We start from the raw sequence: 24,967 nt of genomic DNA, 5'->3' as shown, positions 1-24,967 counted from the left end.
ACATGCAAGCATTGATAGATTTGGCTATTCTGCTCCAGCCAGGCAGAAAGGCACCTGGGGGGACTGGTTGACAGCAGCTGAACATGAGCCAGCAGTGTGCCCAGCAGGAGCAGGGAAGTCATTCTGCCCTGTGCTCAGCACTGGTTAGGCTGCACCTTGAGTCCTGTGTCCAGTTCTGGGCTCCTCAGTTTAGGAAAGATGTTGAGCTGCTGGAAGGTGTCCAGAGAAGGGTAACAAAGCTGGGGAGGGGTCTGGAGCACAGGTCTCTGAGGAGAGGCTGAGGGAGCTGGGGTTGCTTAGTCTGGAGAAGAGGAGGCTGTGGTATTTAAAAGAGGATCCAGCAATGTCAAGCTATCCAAAAGCCACTCAAAAGAGGGCATGAGATTTAACACATCCAAGTGCCAGGTTCTGCACATTGGCCACAGCAACCCCATGCAGAGCTACAGGCTGGGGTCAGAGTGGCTGAGAGCAGCCAGGTGGAGAGGGACCGGGGGGTACTGGTTGATAGTAGGCTGAACATGAGCCTGCAGTGTGCCCAGGTGGCCAAGAAGGCCAAGGGCATCCTGGCCTGCATCAGGAATGGTGTGGCCAGCAGGAGCAGGGAGGTCATTGTGCCCCTGTGCTCAGCATTGGTTAGGCCACACCTTGAGTCCTGGGTCCAGTTCTGGGCCCCTCAGTTCAGGAAAGATGTTGAGTTGCTGGAAGGTGTCCAGAGAAGGGCAACGAAGTTGGGGAGGGGTCTGGAGCACAGCCCTGTGAGGAGAGGCTGAGGGAGCTGGAGTTGCTTAGTCTGGAGAAGAGGAGGCTCAGGGGAGACCTTATTGCTCTCTACAACTCCGTGAAGGGAGGCTGTAGCCAGGTGGGGGTTGGTCTCTTCTCCCAGGCAACCAGCACCAGAACAAGAGCTGTGCCAGGGGAGGTTTAGGCTGAAGGTGAGGAGAAAGTTCTTCCCAGGAAGAATAATTGGCCATTGGAATGTGCTGCCCAGGGAGGTGGTGGAGTCACTATCCCTGGAAGTGTTCAAGAGGGGATTCGATGTGGCCATGGTTTAGTTAGTCATGAGGTGTTGGATGACAGGTTGGACTTGATGATCTCTGAGGTCTTTTCCAACCTTATTGATTCTATGATTCTATGTTTCTGTGTTGGTTCATTGGCAGACTGGATGGCCAATTGAAAAAATGAATGGAGTCAATACATCCAAGAGAAATTTCCTACCATTTTTTGTGGGCATTGGTTGTTGGTTTTATTGCCCCAGAGTACAACTTTGTGATGGGTTGAAATTTCCCATTCACATTCACAGACTTACACAACAGGCAGTTATTATGCACCAAGAGTTAATGTCTTGAAGAAAGTCATTGTCCCATTAGGAGAGGAACATTTTGCCTTTATGTAGAAAATTATACTTGCTTCCAGAAACAGCACTTTTGCAACCAGTGTATGTTGATAATTACTGCCAGCAAGAGTAGACAACAAAGTGCATCTGATTTTCTGATTAAAATGCATAGTGTGCTTTTTAATGTTTGATATTGCCCACTCTTGCTGTGCAACTTGTCTAAAAATTCCAAATCTGAGAAGCTCTTGAGCAACATATTTGGACAATTAGCAATGTCATTTATATAATGTATGGATACAGGCTCCTTGTCTTCCTTTTTGCTATAAAGCAAATGTTAAACCAAAGTGGACTGGTATCTCAGCGGCTACTGAAGCTTTCCATACAATCATTATTACTTGAAAAAGTACCTTAATTCTCAAGTGATTGTGAAACCAGAACATACAGAAGAGAACACAGAAAGTACACATATCCTTAACTCCTACAGAAGCTAAAAAATCAGCTGTAGTATGAAAAGAGTCAGGCCTTTTATGACTGTCACTTCTCCAGCAGTCTTGGCAGGTGGAAATAAGTCTCAATGTGCACATTCTCCATGGGAAATAGTCTCAAATTGAATCCCCAAAAACTCAAAATCCTTGCATTTCCTCATGTATGCCAGAGCATCTGCAAAGTGCAATTCCATTTACAGATATTTCCCACTTGCAGTTATCAAAGATTTGCCAAATGCAAACACCCTTTTGAAAACGGCAAAAAGAGGGTTAGTGACCCACCACAGCGTTTGGACTGTGCAGAAGACATGCATATGATTTGCTCCTGCATGTGTTCACTGTTCTATGTATGGAAGTGAGGCACTGATAAGGGGAGAAAATGCAGTTCCCTATGTAGCCATCTCCAAGTTTCAACCTTGATTTGAAACATCTTTAATTCACTATCCTAGTGACAATGTGCAATGCTGTGTTGTGTTGTCTGTTCCAAACAGGGCCTCAAACGCCTCAGGTTGGACTTGAGATCTACTGTTTTTCACTATGGTAGCATGCATGTTATTTCTGAAGGCATTTACAACTCGTTGTTTTAGAGAAACATTGACAATAATGTGATCTTTTCAAGTAAATTCATCTTTGTCTTTATGTGCTTACAGAAAGATTTGAGTCAGGGTTGGTTAACTAGATTCCGTTTTCAGACACATGGAGGAAAAGAAAGATTCTTTTCCAGTCACTGCTCATCTGAGCTAAAACAAGACAGAGGAATACTGCTCCAAATCATGCACTTATCGCCAGTGGAAACAGAAGGAGTGAAGGTAACTAGGTGATCTATACACATTTACACTAGACAAAGTGAAGGTCATCTTTAGTAACCAACAGATTTCTTAGAAATCCACATATTGTGACTTCAAATCACCTTGCTTATTTCTGGACAAGAGGCATTACTTGGGAAAGTGAAACACTACTTCCAGCGTCAAATGAGCGATTTGCTGTGCATGCAGCACTGCGAGAGGCTTTTTATTAGTATTTAAAAAATAAGAAAGAAGGAAAAGTCAAACAATGTTTTCTTACCATGGCAGGAGCCATCCAGTTCTTCATACCCTACACTGCAGATGCATCGTCCTAGAGGCACAAGCCAATCCCCATCTGCTCCACAATAGAGTTTTGGAGTATCGCGCTCCTCTGCACTCTTCACGCAGGAGCCCCGCACTTCCACCAAGGAGGAAGAGTCAACCCTTGGGATGGTATCAGGGAACATTGCCAAATTACGGACTGTGAAAGGGCACTTCTTGTAATAAACACGGACAGAGACCAAAGCAATGCAAGCTCCAATGTCTTGAAAAGCAAGGTAAAATCCTTTCTTGTTTATTGGCCCAACCTCGCGAACCTCTGTATTGAGTTTAAGGATCCGGTCACCCAAGTCCATCTGGGTAAAGCTCTCATCAGCTGCAATAGTATCAATTTTAATGTACTGGTTTGGCCTGAATTTCACTCCATGTGACTCATCTGACTCCAGGTAGTAGAGATTGAAAGTTTCCTTGCAGGTTCCCAGTACCCATGGAATACTGTTGCAGTCCCTCAGGGTAAACTTCATTTCCACGTAAATTTTCTGTGCGGCATCGCGGGAGATCCAGTTTGTTTGAAGCCAGTTATTTTGGTTTGGTTCCATCACATTACATACCTGGTAAGTATGAATAGGATGATTGTGTTCATCCATTTCAGTTATGGAATCCCACTGGAAAGAAAATAAAATGGGTTACAATTATATCAGTAAATTTAGTAAGTCTAAGAATATGCCTGGGTATGTCATTCCATCAGCCAGAACATGGCTGTTCGGCGTACCGGTGGGCTGGCCCTCTGGCAGTCCACTAAGCAATTCCCACAGCTCAGGCACATGACACTAGCCAGGCATCCACAGCAGCTAGTGTACGGTGTAGGATGTCCTGGTTTACACAACTGCCTAAGAAACATTTGACTGCATATATATAAGGAAAGTTGCACTTCTGGCTCCATACAGCCTGCATTAGAGTTCCTTTCACTAAAAAAAAAGAACACAAAACCAAACCAACTAACCCACCCAAAACTACCCAAGAACAAACAAACAAATCTGTCACAGGTATTATGCATGGTTGTTGCCTTCAAAAATTCTCCTTTTTAGCAGGTGAAAGAGGAGGGAAGTAGGAGTGCTTACTTCAGAATTGCAAAGTAATGTTTGGCCTGTGGCCTACAGGGTTAAGGATACACAGGAAGTGCAAGTTCAGTTAACCATTTTTGAGCAATAAAAAGTGTATCTCTCAGCACATAGAAACACTGTAGAAAGAAAGACTTTATCTGTTCATCTTTTTCTGTGAAAAAGTAAAACTTCTGATTTAGGTTCTCATTTTCAGATAAATTCCCATACTGGTAAGGCCCATGTGAGCATATAGAAAACTACCTGGTTTCACTCTGAGTTTTAGGAGCAAATAATGTCACACTCTGGAGGTGGGAGAACATGAGTGACTCCAGGACCTTGCACACAATCTTTACATAATACTGCAACAACACAACATGAAATCACACAACAAACTCCACCATGGGAGAAACGGCAGGGGAAAAAATTAAAAACCTAACAAATCTGTGGCTACATCAGTCTGGAAATTTTTATTTTAAATGGTGGCTGGAATAAATTCGAAAAAGGGAATTCCCAGTGTTGCCAGGTGCAGCCAGAGGACTGGGGTTCCTGGTGGGTACAGCACGCACCCAGGAGCAATGCAGAAAATAGGCTAAGCGAAGGCCTTTACAGGCCATTACTTTTGGGGACAATTACTGCAACAGCAAGAATGATCACCTCATCTAAAGATCCTGTCCAATGAATTACAAACCATGGGTTTTCTTAGATGATAGACAGGTGATGGCAAACACTTGTCAAATAATCTGCTGACTCGTAAGCGATCTTACGGGTAAGGCGAGAATGGCTTTGCTCCTCTGACTGGTTTGCATTCAGAAAGGGCAAAGCTGCTGCCTCAGCAAGACAACAACAAATTCAGATTTGTCTGGATTGCACAATGAAAGACTAGTTAGCACAGCATTTCTCATGTCACTGCCCCCTAAATGGTCCGAACTATGACTGAAGTCTACCTTGTAGAAAGCAAGTAGAATTTGGCTTTTGGCAAAGAAAACTGACTTTCATGTTCTGGCGGGCCCAGCCTCAGCCCTTTTTCCAAGTATGAACAAATACAGCTTGAATTGATTCAAAGTTCCACAGCCATGAAGGATTAAAGAAAATAACGAAAATTATGTTTACAGTGTTAAATAAAATTAATTAACAACCACAATTCCAAACCTTAAAACTTCACCAGAAGAGGTTCTTAAAAAACCAAGCAGGTAAGTCCCTGTTGCTGATTGCCATTTTGCCTACTATGTCTGGGCCAAGGACATACCACCTTTTTCCTCAGGTGCTGTATGTTTAAAGACTATTACACAAGTGTGTCATACACAAAAACAACCACAAGCTAATCAGAAGAACAAACAAACAAACAAACCCCCCTCACACACAAATGCAAAAGGTTTTCTGCATTTATTTGTGATCAAAGAAATATGCCATATGCTCCAGAAAGGTCTCACCAAAAACCAACCAACCAACCAACCAACCAACCAAACCATAAACAAAAAACCCCCAAAACAAACAACCAAAAAAAAAGGCCATCCACAGAAACCCAAACCCACCAAACAAAAAACCAAACCCCCAAAAGCCTACATAAACCCCAAAACACTTCACCACCCTTTTAAAGCCAGAACAAAAGAGAAGTAGGTGGGACTGCAATGTAGTTTTTAAAACACAGACGAGTCTTGACAATCAGAATAAACTAGCTTCAAGAGAAAAGCTTTAACACACTACTGTCTCTTAAACATGTTAAGAAAGAAAAATACAAGATATCCTCCCCTTCCTGCAAGATTCTCTGCAGAAATACTGCTGTATTCACTTAGAATCAATACCTCAATTTGAATTTAGAAATTAGGGTCCTGAAGTGAGCTGCTATAAATCTGTTACTTCTGCAGGGAAGTAAAGAGTCAGCAGTTCAATAACTGGTATAAATGAATACAACATGATGGACTGATCAAACATAGGGCATTGTTTCATTCAGGTCTTCTGTGCTTCATGACAGTGCCTTTCCATAGTGACCCCTGAAAACTGCCTGCTGACAGCTCCCCATTTATAAGAATGTATGCACTGGGCAACAAAAACAATTTGAAGTTATTTGCAGAAAAAATGTAACACAAGTAGTAATCTTGTATCACAGCATCACAGTATCACTAAGGTTGGAAGAGACCTCAAAGATCAAGTCCAACCTGTCACCACAGACCTCATGACTAGACCATGGCACCAAGTGCCACGTCCAATCCCCTCTTGGACACCTCCAGGGACAGCAACTCTACCACGTCCCTGGGCAGCACATCCCAATGACGAACGACTCGCTCAGTGAAGAACTTTCTCCTCACCTCCAACCTAAACTTCCCCTGGTGCAGCTTGAGACTGTGTCCTCTTGTTCTGGTGCTGGTTGCCTGGGAGAACAGACCAACCCCCACCTGGCTGCAACCACCTTTCAGGTAGTTGTAGAGAGCAATGAGGTCTCCCTTGAGCCTCCTCTTCTCCAGGCTAAGCAACCCCAGCTCCCTCAGCCTCTCCTCACAGGGCTGTGCTCAAGGCCTCTCCCCAGCCTTGTTGCCCTTCTCTGGACACATTCAAGTGTCTCGATGTCCTTCCTAAACTGAGGGGCCTAGAATTGGACACAGTACTCAAGGTGTGGCCTAACCAATGCAGAGTCCAGGGGCACAATGACCTCCCTGCTCCTGCTGGCCACACTATTCCTAATGCAGGCCAGGATGCCATTGGCCTTAGGACACAAAATATTTTTAAAGGAGATGTATGCATATAAATACAACTGTGGGTTTGTTGGCATAGGCTTTTGATTATTAGTCCCATATTCTAAGTGCAAATTCAGCATATTCCAGCAGCCTATAATGTCAATGTAATTTACTGAAAAATCTGGCAGGACTCAGTCAGTGACAGTCTGACAAGGGCACAAGTGTCCTGGTGAAATACAACCTGGTTTTACTTTTACACAAGTGCTGCATTGTTATTCTGATTAAAACAGACAGGAAATATTAAGTAATAGTTAAACCCAGTGCTGAGAAGAAGCAAACCAATTCATTAAATACACACATGGGGGGTTGGGTGTGTTTCACATTATAGTCTGTAACTGATTGAAAGTATTCAACAAGATTTTAGTTGTACAAAACTATTCTTCACTTAAACCTTAGAAACAAGTGAATGGAAGCACCCCTCAGTGATCTTGTCATGGGAATGTGGTAGCTTCCCACCAGAATACCTAACCTGACATGCACAAAAGTTGGCAGACACTGTATGATTTATAGAAGCTGACAGTTCAGACCTCCTTCAAACCAAGCCTCTTGCTGTCCAAATGCACTGAATTACTGAAAAAAAGAAAAACAAAAGTATCTTCCTTTCAAATGAGGAAAGCCTCTGATATTGCTGATGGAAGTAGCAGCAGTAATTCTCACAACTGCAGTTCCAGGATATGTGAAAAAGAAACAGTTTGGAGGAAAGACTGCAAAACTGTAATCAACAGCTGCATGGATAAGAGGATACGTTTCACTTTCTTGTGTGGCGTAAAGCAGGAGTAAATGCCACTACAATAGGTGGACATGGAATGTGAATATTGGTGGAGAGAATATGTTAAGATTACTTGCCACATTCAAGCACTAAATACAAGATTAGGCTACAAAGCACTTAGATTTTAGGTAGATAAAACCTCAGCTGTTTTCATACCTCTCCAAGACACTTTACAACCTTTCTGTTTCATTTTAGAACTTCACTAATATTTAACAGTTGAATAGAGAACACTATTAAGAGCAAGTTACCTCACTTAGTTAGATCTTGTACTAGCTAAATCTGTTTTCAGTGTTCCCTACTTCTTATTTTAAACCAAACACTATGGATTTACAGCAGGAGCCATTTATCACAGCTCAGTAGACTGTTTCACCACAGGTTTTATGAACATTACTAAGAGAGAGATTTCATTTCACATTTTATGTTATTTTTTAACATATGACTATTTGATAAGGAGATATCTTAGTGATATGATGCTGCAGGGAAGTAAACACAGTGGACTGTGTAAACACACTTCCAGACTGATGGAAGCAGTCATAAACATCCCTGAAGACACCAGTTATTTAAACAGATTCTGAAGAGATGATAAATTGATGATTGGCATGATTTTCCCATTACTAGCCATACACAACATTGGATTTAGAAGGGAAACTGAACAGAAAGGACTGAGAAGATATTAGCTCATCCTGTTGCATCCCAGGACTCTGTGGCAGCACAATAAACCTGCATGTTACCACATCAACCCTGTGGCTCCACTTTTACTGACAGTGCCAGGTGCTGCCTACAGGCACCCAAGAGCAGTCATGGCACTGCCACAGAGCCAGGAACAGTTCACCTTTTCCTATATGAAGACCTGCACTGAAGGCTCTTCATCATGTCACTTGAGCCTCTCATTTCCCATGTTAGCAGGCTCCACTGGACCAGTTGCACATGCTTGGCCAGAGAGGCCAAGCATATTCTCATCTGTTTAGCAGCAGCCTTATTTGCACTTAAGGAATTAATTACAGTATTTCATTTGTATGTCAGACTTCACTGTGAGAAGATTTTCCATTTAATAGCAGTAGTTATAACAACTAGCTGAAAATGTCTATTTCATAATGAGCTAATATCTAGATAACTTCACCTTGTTGTCACACTAATTGATATATTAATAGTGAGCTCTTAATCTCCATTAAGTTATTCATGCACTGATCCCAGAAGAAATTTGGCAGTCTAGGATGGCAGTTTTAGCATCATGCACTGCTCAAAATTCTTTTGATTGACATTTTACTTCATTTAAAGGAAAAGGGAGTGACACTGGTTACTTAGTCCCATAACCTTACTCATTGGTTTAAGGAATGGACAAAACAATCTGTCTTACATATGTTGCTGTATTTCTATCCTAAGATAGGATGAAGAGGTTGATAAATAATTCTATAGGCATCTAGACACTGTGCAATCACACAGCAGTTACAGGATGGCCAAGGGATCAGGCCCAGAGAGCATGGATTTAGGAAAGGCAGGTCCTACCTCGCCAGCCTGATGTCCTTCTATGCACAGCTGACTGCCTGGTGGATGTGGGGCAGGCTGTGGATGTAGTCTACCTGGACCTCAGCAAGGCCTTTGACACCGTCCCCCACAGCAAACTCCTGGCCAAGCTGTCAGCCCCTGGCTTGGACAGCAGCTCTGAGCTGGGTGAGGAACTGGCTGGAGGCTGAGCCCAGAGAGTGGTGGTGAATGGTGCCACATTCAGCTGGCAGCCAGGCACCAGTGGTGTCCCCCAGGGATCAGTGCTGGGCCCCATCCTGTTCAATATCTTTACTGACGATCTGGATGAGGGCATTGAGTCCATCATCAGTAAATTTGCAGATGACACCAAGCTAGGGGCAGGAGTTATCTGTTAGAGGGTAGGAGAGCTCTGCAGAGGGACCTTGCCAGGCTGGACAGATGGGCAGAGTCCAAGGGCATGAGATTTAACAAGTCCAAGATTGAACACATCTAAGTGCCAGGTTCTACACATTGGCCACAACAACCCCATGCAGTGCTACAGGCTGGGGTCAGAGTGGCTGGAGAGCAGCCAGGCAGAAAGGGACCTGGGGGTAGTGTTTGACAGCCAGCTGAACATGAGCCAGTAGTGTGTCCACGTAGCCAAGAAGGGCAATGGCATCCTGGCCTGCATCAGGATCAGTGCGGCCAATAGGAGCAGGGAAGTCATTGTGCCCCTGTACTCAGAACTGATTAGGCCACATCTTGAGTCCAGTGTCCAGTTCTGGGCTTCTCAGTTTAGGAAAGATGTTGAGCTGCTGGAAGGTGTCCAGAGAAGGGCAACAAAGCTGGGGAGGGGTCTGGAGCACAGCCCTGTGAGGAGAGGCTGAGGGAGCTGGGGTTGCTTAGCCTGGAGTGAGGCTCAGGGGAGACCTTCTTGCTCTCTACAACTCCCTGAAGGGAGGTTGTAGCCAGGTGGGGGTTGGTCTAATCTCCCAGGCAACCAGCACCAGAACAAGAGGACACAGTCTCAAGCTGTGCCAGGGGAAGTTTAGGCTGGATGAAAGAGAGATTGGCCATTGGAATGTGCTGCCCAGGGAGGTGGTGGAGTCACCATCACTGGAGGTGTTTAGGAAGAGACTGGATGAGGCACTTGGTGCCATGGTTTAGTTGATGAGATGGTGTTGGGTGACAGGTTGGACTTGATGATCACAAAGGTCTTTTCCAACCTGGTTAATTCTGCATTCTGAAGTTTCCTCCCCTTTCTCCTTTTCCATTTACTCTAATTCTCTAAATACAGAGGGTTCTGCACTTAAGCATGTTGATTGGTTTAATCTGACTGGCCTCACTAGAAGGGATGAGCAATGTTGAATGGGGCTGTCCTCAACTCTGCTAATGTTATACTCACTTCATAACAGGATGGGGTTAGCCAGGGCTTATGGGACCTGAAGCATGTTCTATAGCTTGTAAAGTTTCCTGTTCTCTACTTTTTTTGTGGTTTGTTTGTTTGTGTTTATTATTTTATTTTGTATTGCTGGCTTACAGGCAGGGGTACATCCCCTGCTCTGGTCCTTCAGTTTTGCAGGTGCAGGGGATTTGTGTTTTGTCTTTTCCCTTGCTGCTTCTTATGCAGGTATTTCTGGGTTTTTTGTGTAATCCCATAACCCTGCAAGAGAATAGTAAATTGTCCTTATCTCACCTAACATCTCTGCCTCCTGGGCCCTTTTCCTCCTTGCTCACCTGGAGGGGAGGGAGGCAGGGGAAGAAGGGGCTGAGGGTGGTGAAGGGAGAAATCCCTCTGTTTCGAGCAAACTGCTGGGGTTCAGCTGCCAGCTGAGTTACAAACAGGACACATGGACAACCAGTGTATCTTAGCTCACTCCTGAATAAGACAAGGTTGTGGCAGACTTAGATTCCAGCATCAGAACAAGAGGACACAGTCTCAAGCTGTGCCAGGGGAGGTTTAGGCTGGAGGTTAGGAAGAAATTCTACACAGAGAGAGTGATTGCCCATTGGAATGTGCTGCCCAGGGAGGTGGTGGAGTCACCATCACTGGAGGTGTTCAGGAGGAGACTTGATAGGGTGCTTGGTGCCATGGTTTAGTTGATTAGGTGGTGCTGGATGATAGAGTGGACACAATGATCTTGAAGGTCTCTTCCAACCTGGTCTATTCTATTCTATTCTATTCTAGTCTAGTCTAGTCTAGTCTAGTCTAGTCTAGTCTAGTCTAGTCTATTCCAGTCTATTCCAGTCTATTCCAGTCTATTCTAGTCTATTCTCTGTTGCATGCTAAATACATGAGACCCTTGAGTAAAATGTTATACACAGTTTTTCTGTTGAGCAAAACAGATTGGGACAAGGACTGACTTCCCATGCAGAGAATTGAAAGAAAAGAATTGTGCCTGAAAGAACATGGGAAAAGGGACTGGGCAACAAGCACTATTAAGCTCAGTCATGCTGAATTTGACTATCTTTTAAGAACACACATATGGAAATGCAAGTCCTCAGTGGCAGTAAGTCTTCTTACCTATCTGGCAACAGGAGAACGTTTTCCTTTCTAAATCATGGACCAAAACATGTAAAATTCATGCCACACAGTTCTGGTTTACTGCCTCCTTTCAGAGTGCTACACAATTCCAGGAATTCAGGTGTCAGCTACTTATGCAAAGACATATGCTGGCATCTGAAAAGTCAGTGAATGTGAGCTGTGGCAATGTAATTTTCTGATGTATACTGCCTTCATTGTGCACAGATGTCCACCTGGAATAGGTCAGGTTTGTAACAGAGATGGACCATGTTTTTTATACAGCGCTGCTGCTGTCCTAAAAAACAGTCTGGAGAAAGTGAAAATTATGTCCATACAACTCCTACACCCAGAGCAGTTAAGCAAGCATTTCCATAGGTATGGCATGCAGTGAGGACAAAAGGAAAGCAGAGAGTATCTTTTTCTAATGTTTTAATTGCTGCTTAAATTTCATCATTTTAATAAATGGTTTATTACTCATTTTGGTCACCAGTTTTTGCTCAGCTAGGAGTCACCTGATGATGAGGGATCCTGAGGGTCCTGGGGAACTGGTAGGTGAAGCTGCAAAACCACTGTCCATCATATTTGAAAAGTCATGGCAATCTGGTGAGGTCCCTGCTGCCTGGGCAAGGGGAAACATAACCCACATCATCAAAAAGGGAAAAAAGGAAGAGCCTGGAAACTGTAGGCCAGTCACCTCTGTGCCTGGCAAGATCATGGAGCAGATGCTCCTGAAGATCTTGCTATGGAATATGGAAAATGAAGAAGAGGTCATTGGTAGTATTCAACACCAAGGGCAAATTATGCCTGACGAATCTGGTGGCTTTCTACGATGGAGTTACAGCATCAGTGGATCAGGGAAGAGAAACTTATCTCATCTGCCTGCACTTGTGTAAAGTGTTTGACACTGTCCCACATGACTTCCTGTCGTGGTTCAGAGTGGGGCAGATTGCAGACTGGCAAAAGAAATCCGCTTCACACACCAGACTGGAGTGATGGAAATGTTAAATGGAAAATCTGTTCAGAAGCTACAATACTACAATGTTACAATGCACAGGGGTGAGCAAAGCAAAGTGTGTAACATACAAAGGAATGCATGATCTGGGTTTAACATAGAAGCTAATTAAGCCAAAAACCTTCACACAAGACCTCCACCAAATCAGACCAAACACCCAGTACTCCTTTTCTCCCCACCTGGGGTGTAACATATGCCTCAGGCTCTTTCTTCCCCCATTGCTAGGCTGGATTTAGGCTGGCCAGGCCTGAAACTTCCTCCCCTCGGTCCCTGGCATTAGACCTAAACAGGCCAAGATTGTGCAGTAAAAATCAGTCAGGCCTTGAATGCCACAGATAAGACTGGAACCATCCTCCCCCCACACCAGATAAGGTAGCTCACTGTGTCCAGGGAGGAGAAAGGGAAGGAAGAGAAAGACAATAACTTTGCAGCCAGCTTTACAGAGCTGCAGGATTTATGGGAGGAAACACAAAGACTACACCTTCCAGTACACTGCTGGATGCCCTGTACCTTCTGGGGGTCTGCGTTGTGCTTCCTTTTTAAAGGTACCCAGCTGTAACTGGGACACATCCTGGTCACCAAATTGGGAAAGTATGGACTGGAGGGATGGGCCACTCACCAGATAAAGAATTGGCTGGATGTTTGCACTCAGGATTGTGAACAGCTCAACGTCCACATGGAGATGGGTGACAAGTGGGATCCCTCAGGGATCTGTACTGGGACCAGTTCTGTTCTATATCTTTATCAATGATATAGGAGGTGAGATTGAGTGCACTCTCAGCAAGTTTGCAGATGACACCAAACTGTGTGGTCCGGTTGACATGCTGGAGGGAAGGGATGCCATCCAGAGGGACTTGGGCAGGCTTGAGAGGTGAGTCCAAAACAACCTCAAGAAGTTCAACAAGGCCATGTGCAAGGTCCTACACCTGTGTCGGAGCAATCCCAAGCACAAATATAGGCTGGGTGAGGAGTGGCTCAAGAACAGTCTTGAGGAGAAGGACTTAGGGATGTTGGCTGATGAAAAACTCAACATGAGCCAGCAATGTGCACTTGCAGCCCAGAAGGCCAACCATATCCTGGGCTGCATCAAAAGAAATGTGACCAGCAGGACAAGGGAAGTGATTCTCCCCCTCTGCTCTGCTCTCCTGAGACCTCACCTGGAGTACTGCATCTACTTATGGTGCCCTCGGCATAAGAAGGACATCACACTGCTGAGTGGGTCCAGAGCAGGGCCAGAAAGATGATGAGAGGGCTGGAGCACTGTGTGGAGATCTGTGCGGCTCAGTTGGTAGCACATAAGACCCTTAATGGGAAGCTTGTGAGTTCAAGCCTGTACTGGGCACTAGTGTCCTCCCTACTCTAGTCATGAGGTCTATGGTGACAGGTTGGACTCGATGATCTTTGAGGTCTTCCAACCTTAGTGATACTGAATACTGAATACCTCCTCTTATGGGGACAGGCTACAGGAATTGAGGATGTGCAGCCTGGAGAAAAGAAGGCTCCAGAGAGACCTTATATCAGCCTTCCAGTATGGGAAAGGGGCCTACAAGAAAGCTGGGAAGGGACTTTGTACACAGACTTATAGTGATAGGATGAAGCCTGAGAAGGTCAAATTCAGACTGGATATTAGAAAGATTAGAAAGAAGATATATTCAGTCTGGATATTAGAGACACTGGAACAGGTTGCACAGGGAGGTCGTGGCTGCCCCCTCCCTGGAGGTGTTCAAGGTCAGGCTGGATGAGGCCTTGAGAAACCTGGGCTAGTGGAAGCAGTCCCTGCCCAGGGCAGGGGTGTTGGAACTAGATGATCCCTTCCAGCCCAAACCATTCCATGAATCTATGAAATCTGCAAGTGAATGCTCATTTCCTATTCACTACTGACAACCTTTTGGATCCTATTTCCATGGAAACAAGCTGAATGGTTAAAATAAAGGAAGTTTTAAGAGTTTTTGAAATTCCCTTATACTGTCTCCAGTGATATGATCTCCACAGAAATGAGATCAGAAAGGTCTAAGCTAAAACACAATAGAGAAGTACCTGCACTTGGTATGTGCAGCTGCTGGCTGCCATCTGGAAACGCAGCTTTAAACATCTAGCTGCTGCAGTGACATTCAAGCAAAGCCAGCCATATTAGAGAGCTGTCAGGCAGGAAAAACACCCTCCTCTCTGAAATTAGAAATTAATCACTTTAAACACAGTTGGCATGGAAATTGACACTGAACACAGCAAGATTAAAGAATATTTCAAAACCACAGAATCAGTGTAAATGGAAGGTATTAAATTAACACTTTCCCCCATTCCATCTAAATAATTTTGGTTCCCTCCACATCTTTTTCCCCCTCCAGGTCTACAATTCTGTATGTGAAAATAGATGCTCAGACAGCCGAAGCTGATGAAAACGAGTGATCATATTGAGCATATGACATGTGCCTATTTGAAAAACAAAACAGAGCAAAAAAAAGGGCAGACAAAAATCCACAGCTCTCCATGTGTCTCCTAGCAAGTACAGGATGGCATAGCTAGAAAAATAGATCAGCAATTAAACTGCTTATCATCTTATCTTTACATCAAGCTGATTCAAAGTCGCTTAGGGAATGCACACAAATATAGAGTATCAATCAGACTATCTCCATAAAGCTGTAACTACAAATGCAACACAGGGTGAGAGGAAAATGTGAAGTTTGTTTTCTACATAGGCAGCAGCAGATAGGCACAGACTATGACAATTGATGGCAAGCCTCTCATAAAACCTGTAGGAGTAAATAGAATTAAAAGGGAAGAACAAAATCAGGACTTAAATAAAAGTTAAATAAAGAATAACTTGGGGACTGTGAAGAAGAGAACACAGGGAAGTGGCAGATTAATCTGTGTTCTCCAAATGCAAGTGTTGATAGGTCTTGGGCTGTGGAACAGCTGCTCTCTGGCTGAAGTGGCCAAGATGATTCCAAAGCTGCTACTGCATTTCAGACTGAAAATCCAAACCAGTGAGTCACTTTTCTGGTATTTACTTGAAACACTGAGTAGTGAACAACCGTGAGAGCGAGCTGCTCCAGAGGGTTCAGCTTTGCTCTGGAAACTCTTCAGGTTCATATGAATATTTTCTTCAGGCAAGCAAGACTAGGATCTGTTAAGATTTGCAAGATGAGCCCTGGAATCCAAATGAAACCAGTTTCAGATCCAGGAAACAGTTAACTCTCGTGTGGGGACTGGCCAGTGACTTCAGGACTAGAAGGCGAAATAGAACAGCTCTGCTTCGTAAAATGCATCCTAGCCATGTAGGAAGAGAAGGGAATCACAGGTCCTGAGCATGAACTTCCATGCATATAAAATAAAGCAAATATTTACATGCCAAGAATTATGTTTATAGTTCAAAACATGTAATCTGATGTAGGGCTCAAACTGCTGAGGCAGTTCATCCATTTGAGCAGAATTTAAACAGCAACATCTGAAGTTTAGGAAGTTCCACCTGCATCAAGGAAAATCTTGCTCATGGAATAATGTTTCTGCTGTCTGGATATGGCAAAAACAGCATAAAACAAGACTCAGAAATAATAATACAACCTTCCTTCCTTTCTCTTTCACAAGAAGGCAAAGCACATTCAGGAAAGGGATGTACAGAACAATGGAAAGAAAAAATGAAAAAATAATTCATCTCTACATGTGTACACATGGAGGCTGTTTATAACAGACTGACATACAAATGAAGCCAGCTACTAACATAAAACATTCCATTCTCTGCAGTACTCTGAGGATCATTGTTTCCCTGAATCTGTTATGGACTATAAAAGACTCAATGACTTGCATCAAGGTTCTGCAAGGATAGCACCCAGACTACAATTTTCTTTCTAAATGAGACATGTTCAGTAAAACCTCAGCAGGTGGCAAGAGATGCCACAAGTCAGGAGTCAAAACTGCTGCTGATCACCTTTCAGGGGATGTCATATCCCTGTGTAATCCAACACTCCCAGGCTATGCAGAGCTGAACAGAAAGGGAGACCAGAAAGCCTATGCCTTTTCCACATAGTATAGCTCTTAGCACTCAGTTCTGCTGCGTGCCCAGCAAAATTTGCATGTGCACCATCTCTGGGACCTGTGCCACAGCTTTCTGATCTCTGCTTTGCAGAAGGAATAATAATTAGTAAATATATATATATATATATATGAAACAGTGCTTTACAGGCATCGGGTAATCTGCTACCACAACAGAACTAGATCTAGCTGATTCTAAATGCTGTGCTACCATTAGCAGAGAGGTTGCCAGCAGCTGCAGAGTCCCTCTGCTAAAACAAACCACTATGTAATGGTGATGCTGGCAGGCTAGCTAGAACAAGAAGCTAGCAAACCTCACCTGGATGAGGATTAAGTGCAGCAATACATGATGACATACACAAGTCTGTTGTGGAGTAAGTGATGCATTTATGTAAGAAAAAGGTTTTGTCATCCATTACTGAAAATACAAGAGTGTAAATTCTCATACTTCCTTATCATAAGACAAACAAGGATGGAGACAAAAAATTACAGCTGAAAAAGTAAATGAATCAGAATGAAGTTCAGTCAGGCTCCAATAGATACTAGCTGGTTAATAGTATTTATTTGCTACTGTGTTGTTTTATTTTCTCAATATGGGTAGCTGGAAAAGCCCTGGCTGATCCCCTCCCATCAGCTTGTAGATCAGAGTAAGTGGAGCAGAATGCTGTAATACTGCTAAGCCACTGTACAGGGCCCATTGGTAATGCTGCACAATAGCTGCCTGCGTCCCCTCTGTAGCCTGGGGAAAATTCCTGCGTCTCCAAACTAGAAGAGATAATGCTGCAGTAAATGTTTTTGAGTCCAGAGATATTTAGAAACACAGAAAAATATAGACTGTAGGGATCATTAAAAACCCAACCAAAGAAAACCCCACCCCAAACCCTGAGCAATCTCTGCATTTCTCATTTAGAAATTTGGAGGAGTTCAAGGGTCATCTATCGCTCAGCTGCTTGTGACCTGCTTGTGGTGCCCTGCCAGCACTGCCTGACCCAACAAGCCTTGTGATAGAGGTGCTGGTTGAAGACTTCCCCTCCTGCCCTACCCCCACTTCCCACATGCTGCAACCCTGCAAATTGTTTTTGCCTGCTGAGAATAACATCAGGGCAGGAAGAGACACTAGGTAGATGATATTCTCAGCCCTCAGCCTGAGAGCTGACCTCGTCTGTGTTATGACTTAATGCATGCAGCACTACGACTGACTGCTTTTACCAGTTAACCCCTTCAAAAATTGTGCACTGCATCAAGTCACAAATGTTCCAAATATTGGCTCCCTTTCACTTGCTTCCCAGGCTTTGAATCTTCAGTTCTGGTATTTGAAATTCATCCTCAGCAGCAGGAAGATCTTCTTTTGCTTTCACCACCTCAAGAAGCAGAGCTTCAGACAAATACCACGGACTCATGGAGAACAACAGTCCTGACTGTGCACCCAGAAAGCAGGCTATGATTCAGTTTCCCACTTTCCTTCCCTGACTAATATCTCAGAGAAAATGCATTTCAGTAGCAGTGAGAGCAGAAACTGTACAAATATCTCACAAGCTCCAGGTTTTCCCACTGAAAAGCAGTGGATGGTAAAGTCTAATTCTATGTGGGCATTGGCATATTTGAGTTACTACAATTAGCAAGTAGCCAATGTGGTTAATATGGGTTAAGTAAAATCCATAAGAATATCTATGGCTTCTTCCCATCTCTCCCCAATTGTTTCCTGAAATCTCGAGTGTTTATGAAAGAAAGGGAAAAAACAACAACAACAACAAAACACCAAAAACCACCAAACCCCCAAATCCTGTCATTTCTGCTTCTTCAATTACTGTTTTTAATTGAAACTATTCCAAACAGAAACAATTAAAAGTAACAACTATAGAAAACAGCTATATAAGGCTTTTCATCTTTCAGTACTTTACAAACAAGAACACATTCAAACTAAGACATAAAACTGAAGAAGCAAAACTAAGGATAATGAGAGGAAGGTTAAGTGACAGAGCAGGGAGTTTTACCAGCATGTGTTGTAGTATGGGTGTAGGTGTTCGATCACCCTGGGCACAGCTTCCAGGCCAAGACGTTAGCAGGTGAAGATGTTTATACATAGAATACATATACATAGAATAAACCAGGTTGGAAGAGACCTTCAAGATCATCACGTCCAACCCATCAACCAATCCAACACCGCCCAAGCAACTAACCCACGGCACCAAGCACCCCATCAAGCCTTCTCCTGAAAACCTCCAGTGATGGCGACTCCACCACCTCCCCAGGCAGCCCATTCCAATGGGCAATCACTCTCTCTGTATAGAACTTTATTCTAACATCCAGCCTGAACCTCCCCTGGTGCAGCCTGAGACTGTGTCCTCTTGTTCTGGTACTGCTTGCCTGGGAGAAGAGACCAACATCCGTCTGTCTACAACCTCCCTTCAGGTAGTTGTAGAGAGTAATAAGGTCACCCCTGAGTCTCCTCTTCTCCAGGCTAAGCAACCCCAGCTCCCTCAGCCTCTCCTCGTACAGCAAGGTTACGTACTCTTTTTGAAAGCATAGGTGTCACATCTTAATTGGTTATTTTCTACTGGCAAGCATGTAATTAAGGCATACAATAGGTTAAAATAACAAAACAATATTCCAACACATCCAACCGAATTCTGCCAAGTTTCTCTCCACAGCTACAAGATGTTTACTTTCTTTCCTAAGTCAGAGACCAAACATAGTTGTTCCACAGCTACCCAAAAATGACCCTTCTCCTACAAGCATGTGCTGCAAGTTATGGTATTAAAGGGCTTGCAGCATCCAGGAGGATGCATTTATCTGACACTACACATGCCCATATGAACTGAATAGATGCCACTTCAAAATCGTAGTGCAGCACAACAATATTCCTTAATAGGCTCCTTCAAAACTGTCATTCATTCATCTACAACTGTTGGAGCAGTGGAATTTATATTAAACAGATTGTTGAGTGCCAAGAATTAGATCTGGAGCTTGCTCTATCCACTCTGTGCATCATAACCTGGAAAAATATGAGTTTGATGGATGGTCCACTCTGTGGATAAAGAACTGGCTTGATGGTCATGTCCAAAGAGTGGCTGTCCATGGGTCCACGTCCAAGTGGAGGACAGTGACAAGTGGAGTCCCTCAGGGATCAGGCCTGGGAGCAGGCTTGTTCAACATCTTTGTGGGTGGCATTGAGTGCACCCTCAGCAGGTTTGCTGATGACACCAAGCTGTGTGGTGCAGCAGACACGCTGGAGGGAAGGGATGCCATCCAGAGGGACCTGGACAGGCTGGAGAGGTGGGCACAAGCCAACCTCATGAGATTCAATAAGATCAAGTGCAGGCTCCTGCATTTGGGTCAGGGCAATCCCAGGCACTGGTATAAGCTGGGCAGGGACTAGTTTGAGAGCAGCTCTGAAGGGACTTAGAGGTACTCGTAGATGAGAAGCTCAATATGAGCTACCAGTGTACACTTGCAGCCCAGAAAGCCAACTGTATGCTGGGCTGCATCAAGACAAATGTGGCCAGCAGGTTGAGAGAGGTGATTCTCCTTCTCTACACTGCTCTCATGAGACTCCACCTGGAGTACTGTGTCTGGTTCTGGAGCTCTTATTACAAGAAAGATAATGGACATGCTAGAACATGTCCAGAGAAGGGCCACAAGGATGATCAGAGGGCTGGAGCTCCTCTCCTGTGAGGACAGGCTGAGACAGGTGGGGTCTTCCAGTATCTGAAGGGGGCATACAAGAATGCCGGTGAGGGACTGGTTTGGGTGTCAGGGAGTGATAGGACTACGGGGAATGGATCTAAGATAGAGGAAGGTAGATTTAGATTAGACATTAGGAAGAAGTTCTTCACAATAAGTGGCGAGGTGCTGGAACAGGTTGCTTAAAGAGGTGGTAGAAGCCCCATCCCTAGATGTTTTTAAGGCCAGGCTGGATGTGGCTCTGGGCAATCTGATCCAGACTGAGGTGTCCCTGCCTCAGTTGTAACTAGGGGTTGTAACTAGGTGATCATTGAGGTCCCTTTAAACCCTGATGATTCTGTGATTCTGTGAATGTCAACAAGAGGGAAAAAAAATTTAGCAAAGGTGAGTTACAAAGAGCATGAGTGAAAAACTACCTCACTGTTCTATTTTCAAATGTATACTTTTTTTTCCCCCCAAGCCTTGTCAATCCCATGTATTCTTCTCTACCTATTATAGCATGCTTAAATATCAGATACTACACATCTAGAATACATAGAATACATAGAATAAACCAGGTTGGAAGAGACCTTCAAGATCATCACGTCCAACCCATCAACCAATCCAACACCACCCAAACAACTAACCCACGGCACCAAGCACCCCATCAAGTCTTCTCCTGAAAACCTCCAGTGATGGCGACTCCACCACCTCCCCAGGCAGCCCATTCCAATGGGCAATCACTCTCTCTGTATAGAACTTTTTTCTAACATCCAGCCTGAACCTCCCCTGGCGCAGCCTGAGACTGTGTCCTCTTGTTCTGGTACTGGCTGCCTGGGAGAAGAGACCAACATCCGTCTGTCTACAACCTCCCTTCAGGTAGTTGTAGAGAGTAATAAGGTCACCCCTGAGTCTCCTCTTCTCCAGGCTAAGCAACCCCAGCTCCCTCAGCCTCTCCTCGTAGGGCTTATGTTCCAAACCCCTCACCAACTTTGTTGCTCTTCTCTGGACTCGTTCCAGCAAGTCAACCTCCTTCCTAAACTGAGGGGCCCAGAACTGGACACAGTACTCGAGGTGCGGCCTAACCAGTGCAGTGTACAGGGGCAGAATGACCTCCCTGCTCCTGCTGGCCACACTGTTCCTGATGCAAGCCAGGATGCCATTGGCCCTCTTAGCTGCCTGGGCACACTGCAGGCTCATGTTCAGTCTACCATCGACCAGCACCCCCAGGTCCCTCTCAGCCTGACTGCTCTCCAGCCACTCTGACCCCAGCCTGTAGCTCTGCATGGGGTTGTTGTGGCCAATGTGCAGAACCCGGCACTTGGATGTGTTCAATCTCATGCCGTTGGACTCTGCCCATCTGTCCAGCCTGTCGAGGTCCCTCTGCAGAGCCTCTCTACCCTCCAGCAGATCAACTCCTGCCCCCAGCTTGGTGTCGTCTGCAAATTTACTGATGATGGACTGAGTGCACTCATCCAGATCATCAATAAAGATGTTAAAGAGCATGGGGCCCAGTACTGATCCCTGGGGCACACCACTGGTGCCTGGCTGCCAGCTGGATGTGGCACCATTCACCACCACTCTCTGGGCTTGGCCCTCCAGCCAGTTCCTAACCCATCGCAGTGTGCTCCCATCCAAGCCAGGGGCTGACAGCTTGGCCAGGAGTTTGCTGTGGGGGACGGTGTCAAAGGCCTTGCTGAGGTCCAGGTAGACTACATCCACAGCCTCCCCACATCCACCAGGCAGTCACCTGATCATAGAAGGAGATCAGGTTGGTCAGGCAGGACCTGCCCTTCCTAAACCCATGCTGGGTGGGCCTGAGCCCTTGGCCATCCTCTAAGTGTTGTGTGATTGCACTCAGGATGACCTGCTCCATAATCTTTCCTGGCACTGAGGTCAGGCTGACAGGCCTGGAATTCCCTGGCTCATCCAACCGGCCCTTCTTGTGGATGGGTACCACGTATCTAACTATGTTTGGAACAGGTCTTCAATGATTAAAGTCTATTTTTTCCAGCTTCAAAGAATAGAATAGAATAGAATAGAATAGAATAGAATAGAATAGAATAGAATAGAATAGAATAGAATAGAAGTAGAATAGGAATGGAATGGAATGCAATAGAAGAATAGAATAGAATAGAATAGAATAGAATAGAATAGAATAGAATAGAATAGAATAGAATAGAATAGAATAGAATTAACCAGGTTGGAAAAGACCTTTGAGATTATCAAGTCCAACCTATCACCTAACACCATCTAATGAACTAAACCATGGCAACAAGCATCCCATCCAGTCTCTTCTTAAACACCTCCAGTGATGGTGACCTGCTTTTGGTTATAGTCTCTTTGACCCCAGGAAGGTCTGTGCTGCCTCCTCCAGATCAAACAAGAAAAAATCACCCTATTTGAAAGAAGTTTAAATCACACTTTCAAGTGGTCTTCCTGTGCCATGAATTTGTCATGACAAAGGGCAAATCAACTGTTCACCCCTACCTGGCTGAAATGCTGCTTCCAAACTGCTGATGACCAGTGTCCACTTTCTAGGCTGAAAGGGAGTGGTGCATAAATATTCTGCTAATAGGTTTCATTATAGGTTGGAGACATCTTTGACAAAGTTCCCAAAACACGTATAGAAAGAAAAACATAAAAATCAGAAGTCTGCCATTTTATTTATTTATTAAAATAAAATGCTGTTACCATGAACCTTATGCATATAGACTTTGAACTCCAGAGCTGGAAGAGATGAAATCAAAACTGGGAGAGAAAGGGAAAGAAAACAATAACCAAGGTTTTGCAGCAAGTTTGTTTTTCATTCTTCTCATGCAATTGTTTATTTATTGAGAGTTTATACAGTAGCTCTGTCTCCTGAGGGAGCCAAGGCTCAATCACACTTGTTAAAACATACTGAAAGAAAACAATCTGCTACCATTTCCTGGAGCTCTTTCCTTGTATCCCATTTCTGAGCACACAAATGGAGGATGCCTAAAGCTCTTAATTATCCTATAGTACATATAAGCTGGTGTTGAAAAATAGACTAGATTGGAGTACAGTCTGACCAGAGCAACCTCTCACACATCTCCTCTTTTCTACATTGTGCTGCATCCTTCACAAATGTTTGAGTAAGAAAAGATATGAACTATGATAATGAATAATTCATGTGCTCCTTCAGCCTCCCTCCTCCCATTGCCCAGATTTTCAATTAGATAAAAACCAAAGATACTTTATAAATCAATTTCTGGCAAAGCTAATGATCATAAGGGAGAACATTTCATTTTACTCTATCATGGTTATTTTGGTTTCTTATAGCTTCATATATAAGCTCTGTGTAAAGTGGATCCTCTCTACTCTTTGTGTTGCATACACAAATTCCAGTCACATGGGTACATACTAAGAATGGTTTTCTTCCTGCCTGTATAGTGAGCATAATCATAGAATCATAGAATGGTCTGGATTGGAAGGGACTTCCAAAGGTCATCTAGTCCAACCCCCTCTGCAATAAGCAGGGGCATCCTGAACTAGATCAGGTTGCCCAGAGCCCTATCCATCCTGACCTTGAATATCTAAAGGGATGGGGCCCCAACCACTGAGGCAACCTGCTTCAGTGTTCCACTACCCTCATGTTACAGAAACTGTTCCTGACATTCAATCTAAATCTACTCTTCTCCAGTCTGGGGCTATTGCACCTCGTCCTATCACTACAGGCCTTTGTAAACAATCTCTCTCCATCCTTCTTGTAGGCCCCCTTCAGTGGTGATTAGGTCTCCTTGGAGCATTGTCTTTTCCAGGCTGAACAACCCCAGCTCCCTCAGGTATCTTCACTGCACAGACAGTCCAACCTCCTGATCATTTTTGTGGCTCCATCAGGTCTATGTCCTTCCTGTATTGAGGACTCCAGACCTGAATGAATTACTCCACGTTAGGTCTTGCCTGAGAAGAGTAAAGTGGCAGAACCACCTCACCTGATCTGCTGGCCATGCTTCTTTTGATGCAGCCCAGGATGTGATTGGCCTTCTGAGCTGTAAGTGTACACTCTCTGCTCCTGTCCAGCTTCTCATCCATCAGCACCCCCATCTCCTTTTCTGCAGAGCTGCTTTCTATCACCTCATCCCCTAGTCTGTATTGATAGTGAGAATTGTTCTGGTCCAGGTGCAGAACCCTCCACTTGCTCTTGTTGAACCTCGTGAGGTTGTCCAGCTTGTCCAGGTCCCTCTGGATGATCTCACATCCCTCTGGCATATCAACAGCACCACTCAGCTTTGTGTCATCTGCAAACTTGCACTCTATCCCACTGTCTATATCATTGATAGAAATATTAAACAGCACAGGTTCTAGTACAGATCCCTGAGGACACCACTTACCCCTGCTCTCCATCTGGACTTCAAGCCATTGAGCACTACTCTCTGGATACGGCCATCCAGCCAATTCCTTATCTACTGAACAGTCCACCCATCAAATCCCTGTGTCTCCAGCTTGGTGAGTAGGATGTTGTGGGGGACTGTGTGAAAAGCTGTACGGAAGTCCAGATAGATCACATCCATAGCTTGTCCCTTATCCACCAACATAGTGACTTTATCATAGAAAGCCACCAGGTTGGTTAGGCAGGATTTGACCCTTGCAAAGCCATGATGGCTATCTTGAATCCTAGAATCATTAAGGTTGGAAGAGGCATTTAAGATCATCAAGTCCAACTGCAACCCAACTATCATTACTACTAAACTATATCCTGGAGCACCAGATCTACATACTTATAGAATACCTCCAGGGATGGTAACTCCACAACCTCAATGGGCAG

The 24,967-nt window shown here is 44.4% G+C and overlaps 1 protein-coding gene across 2 annotated transcripts in view; it reads right to left on the bottom strand.

The window, feature by feature from the left end:
- The window catches only part of LOC104301781 (ephrin type-A receptor 6), a 641,386-nt gene that overhangs the window by 488,794 nt on the left and 127,625 nt on the right, over nt 1-24,967 (bottom strand). For both annotated transcript variants that reach the window (XM_054165754.1, XM_054165755.1), the window contains one exon: nt 2,884-3,547. In XM_054165754.1, coding sequence (XP_054021729.1) covers nt 2,884-3,547 — 664 coding nt within the window. The remainder of the gene's footprint in view (nt 1-2,883; nt 3,548-24,967) is intronic.

This window comes from Dryobates pubescens, chromosome 12, assembly GCF_014839835.1.
Source record: "Dryobates pubescens isolate bDryPub1 chromosome 12, bDryPub1.pri, whole genome shotgun sequence".
Lineage (NCBI taxonomy): Eukaryota > Metazoa > Chordata > Aves > Piciformes > Picidae > Dryobates > Dryobates pubescens.
The sequence above is the reverse complement of the archived record's forward strand: the minus strand, read 5'-3'. Positions and strand labels throughout refer to the sequence as shown.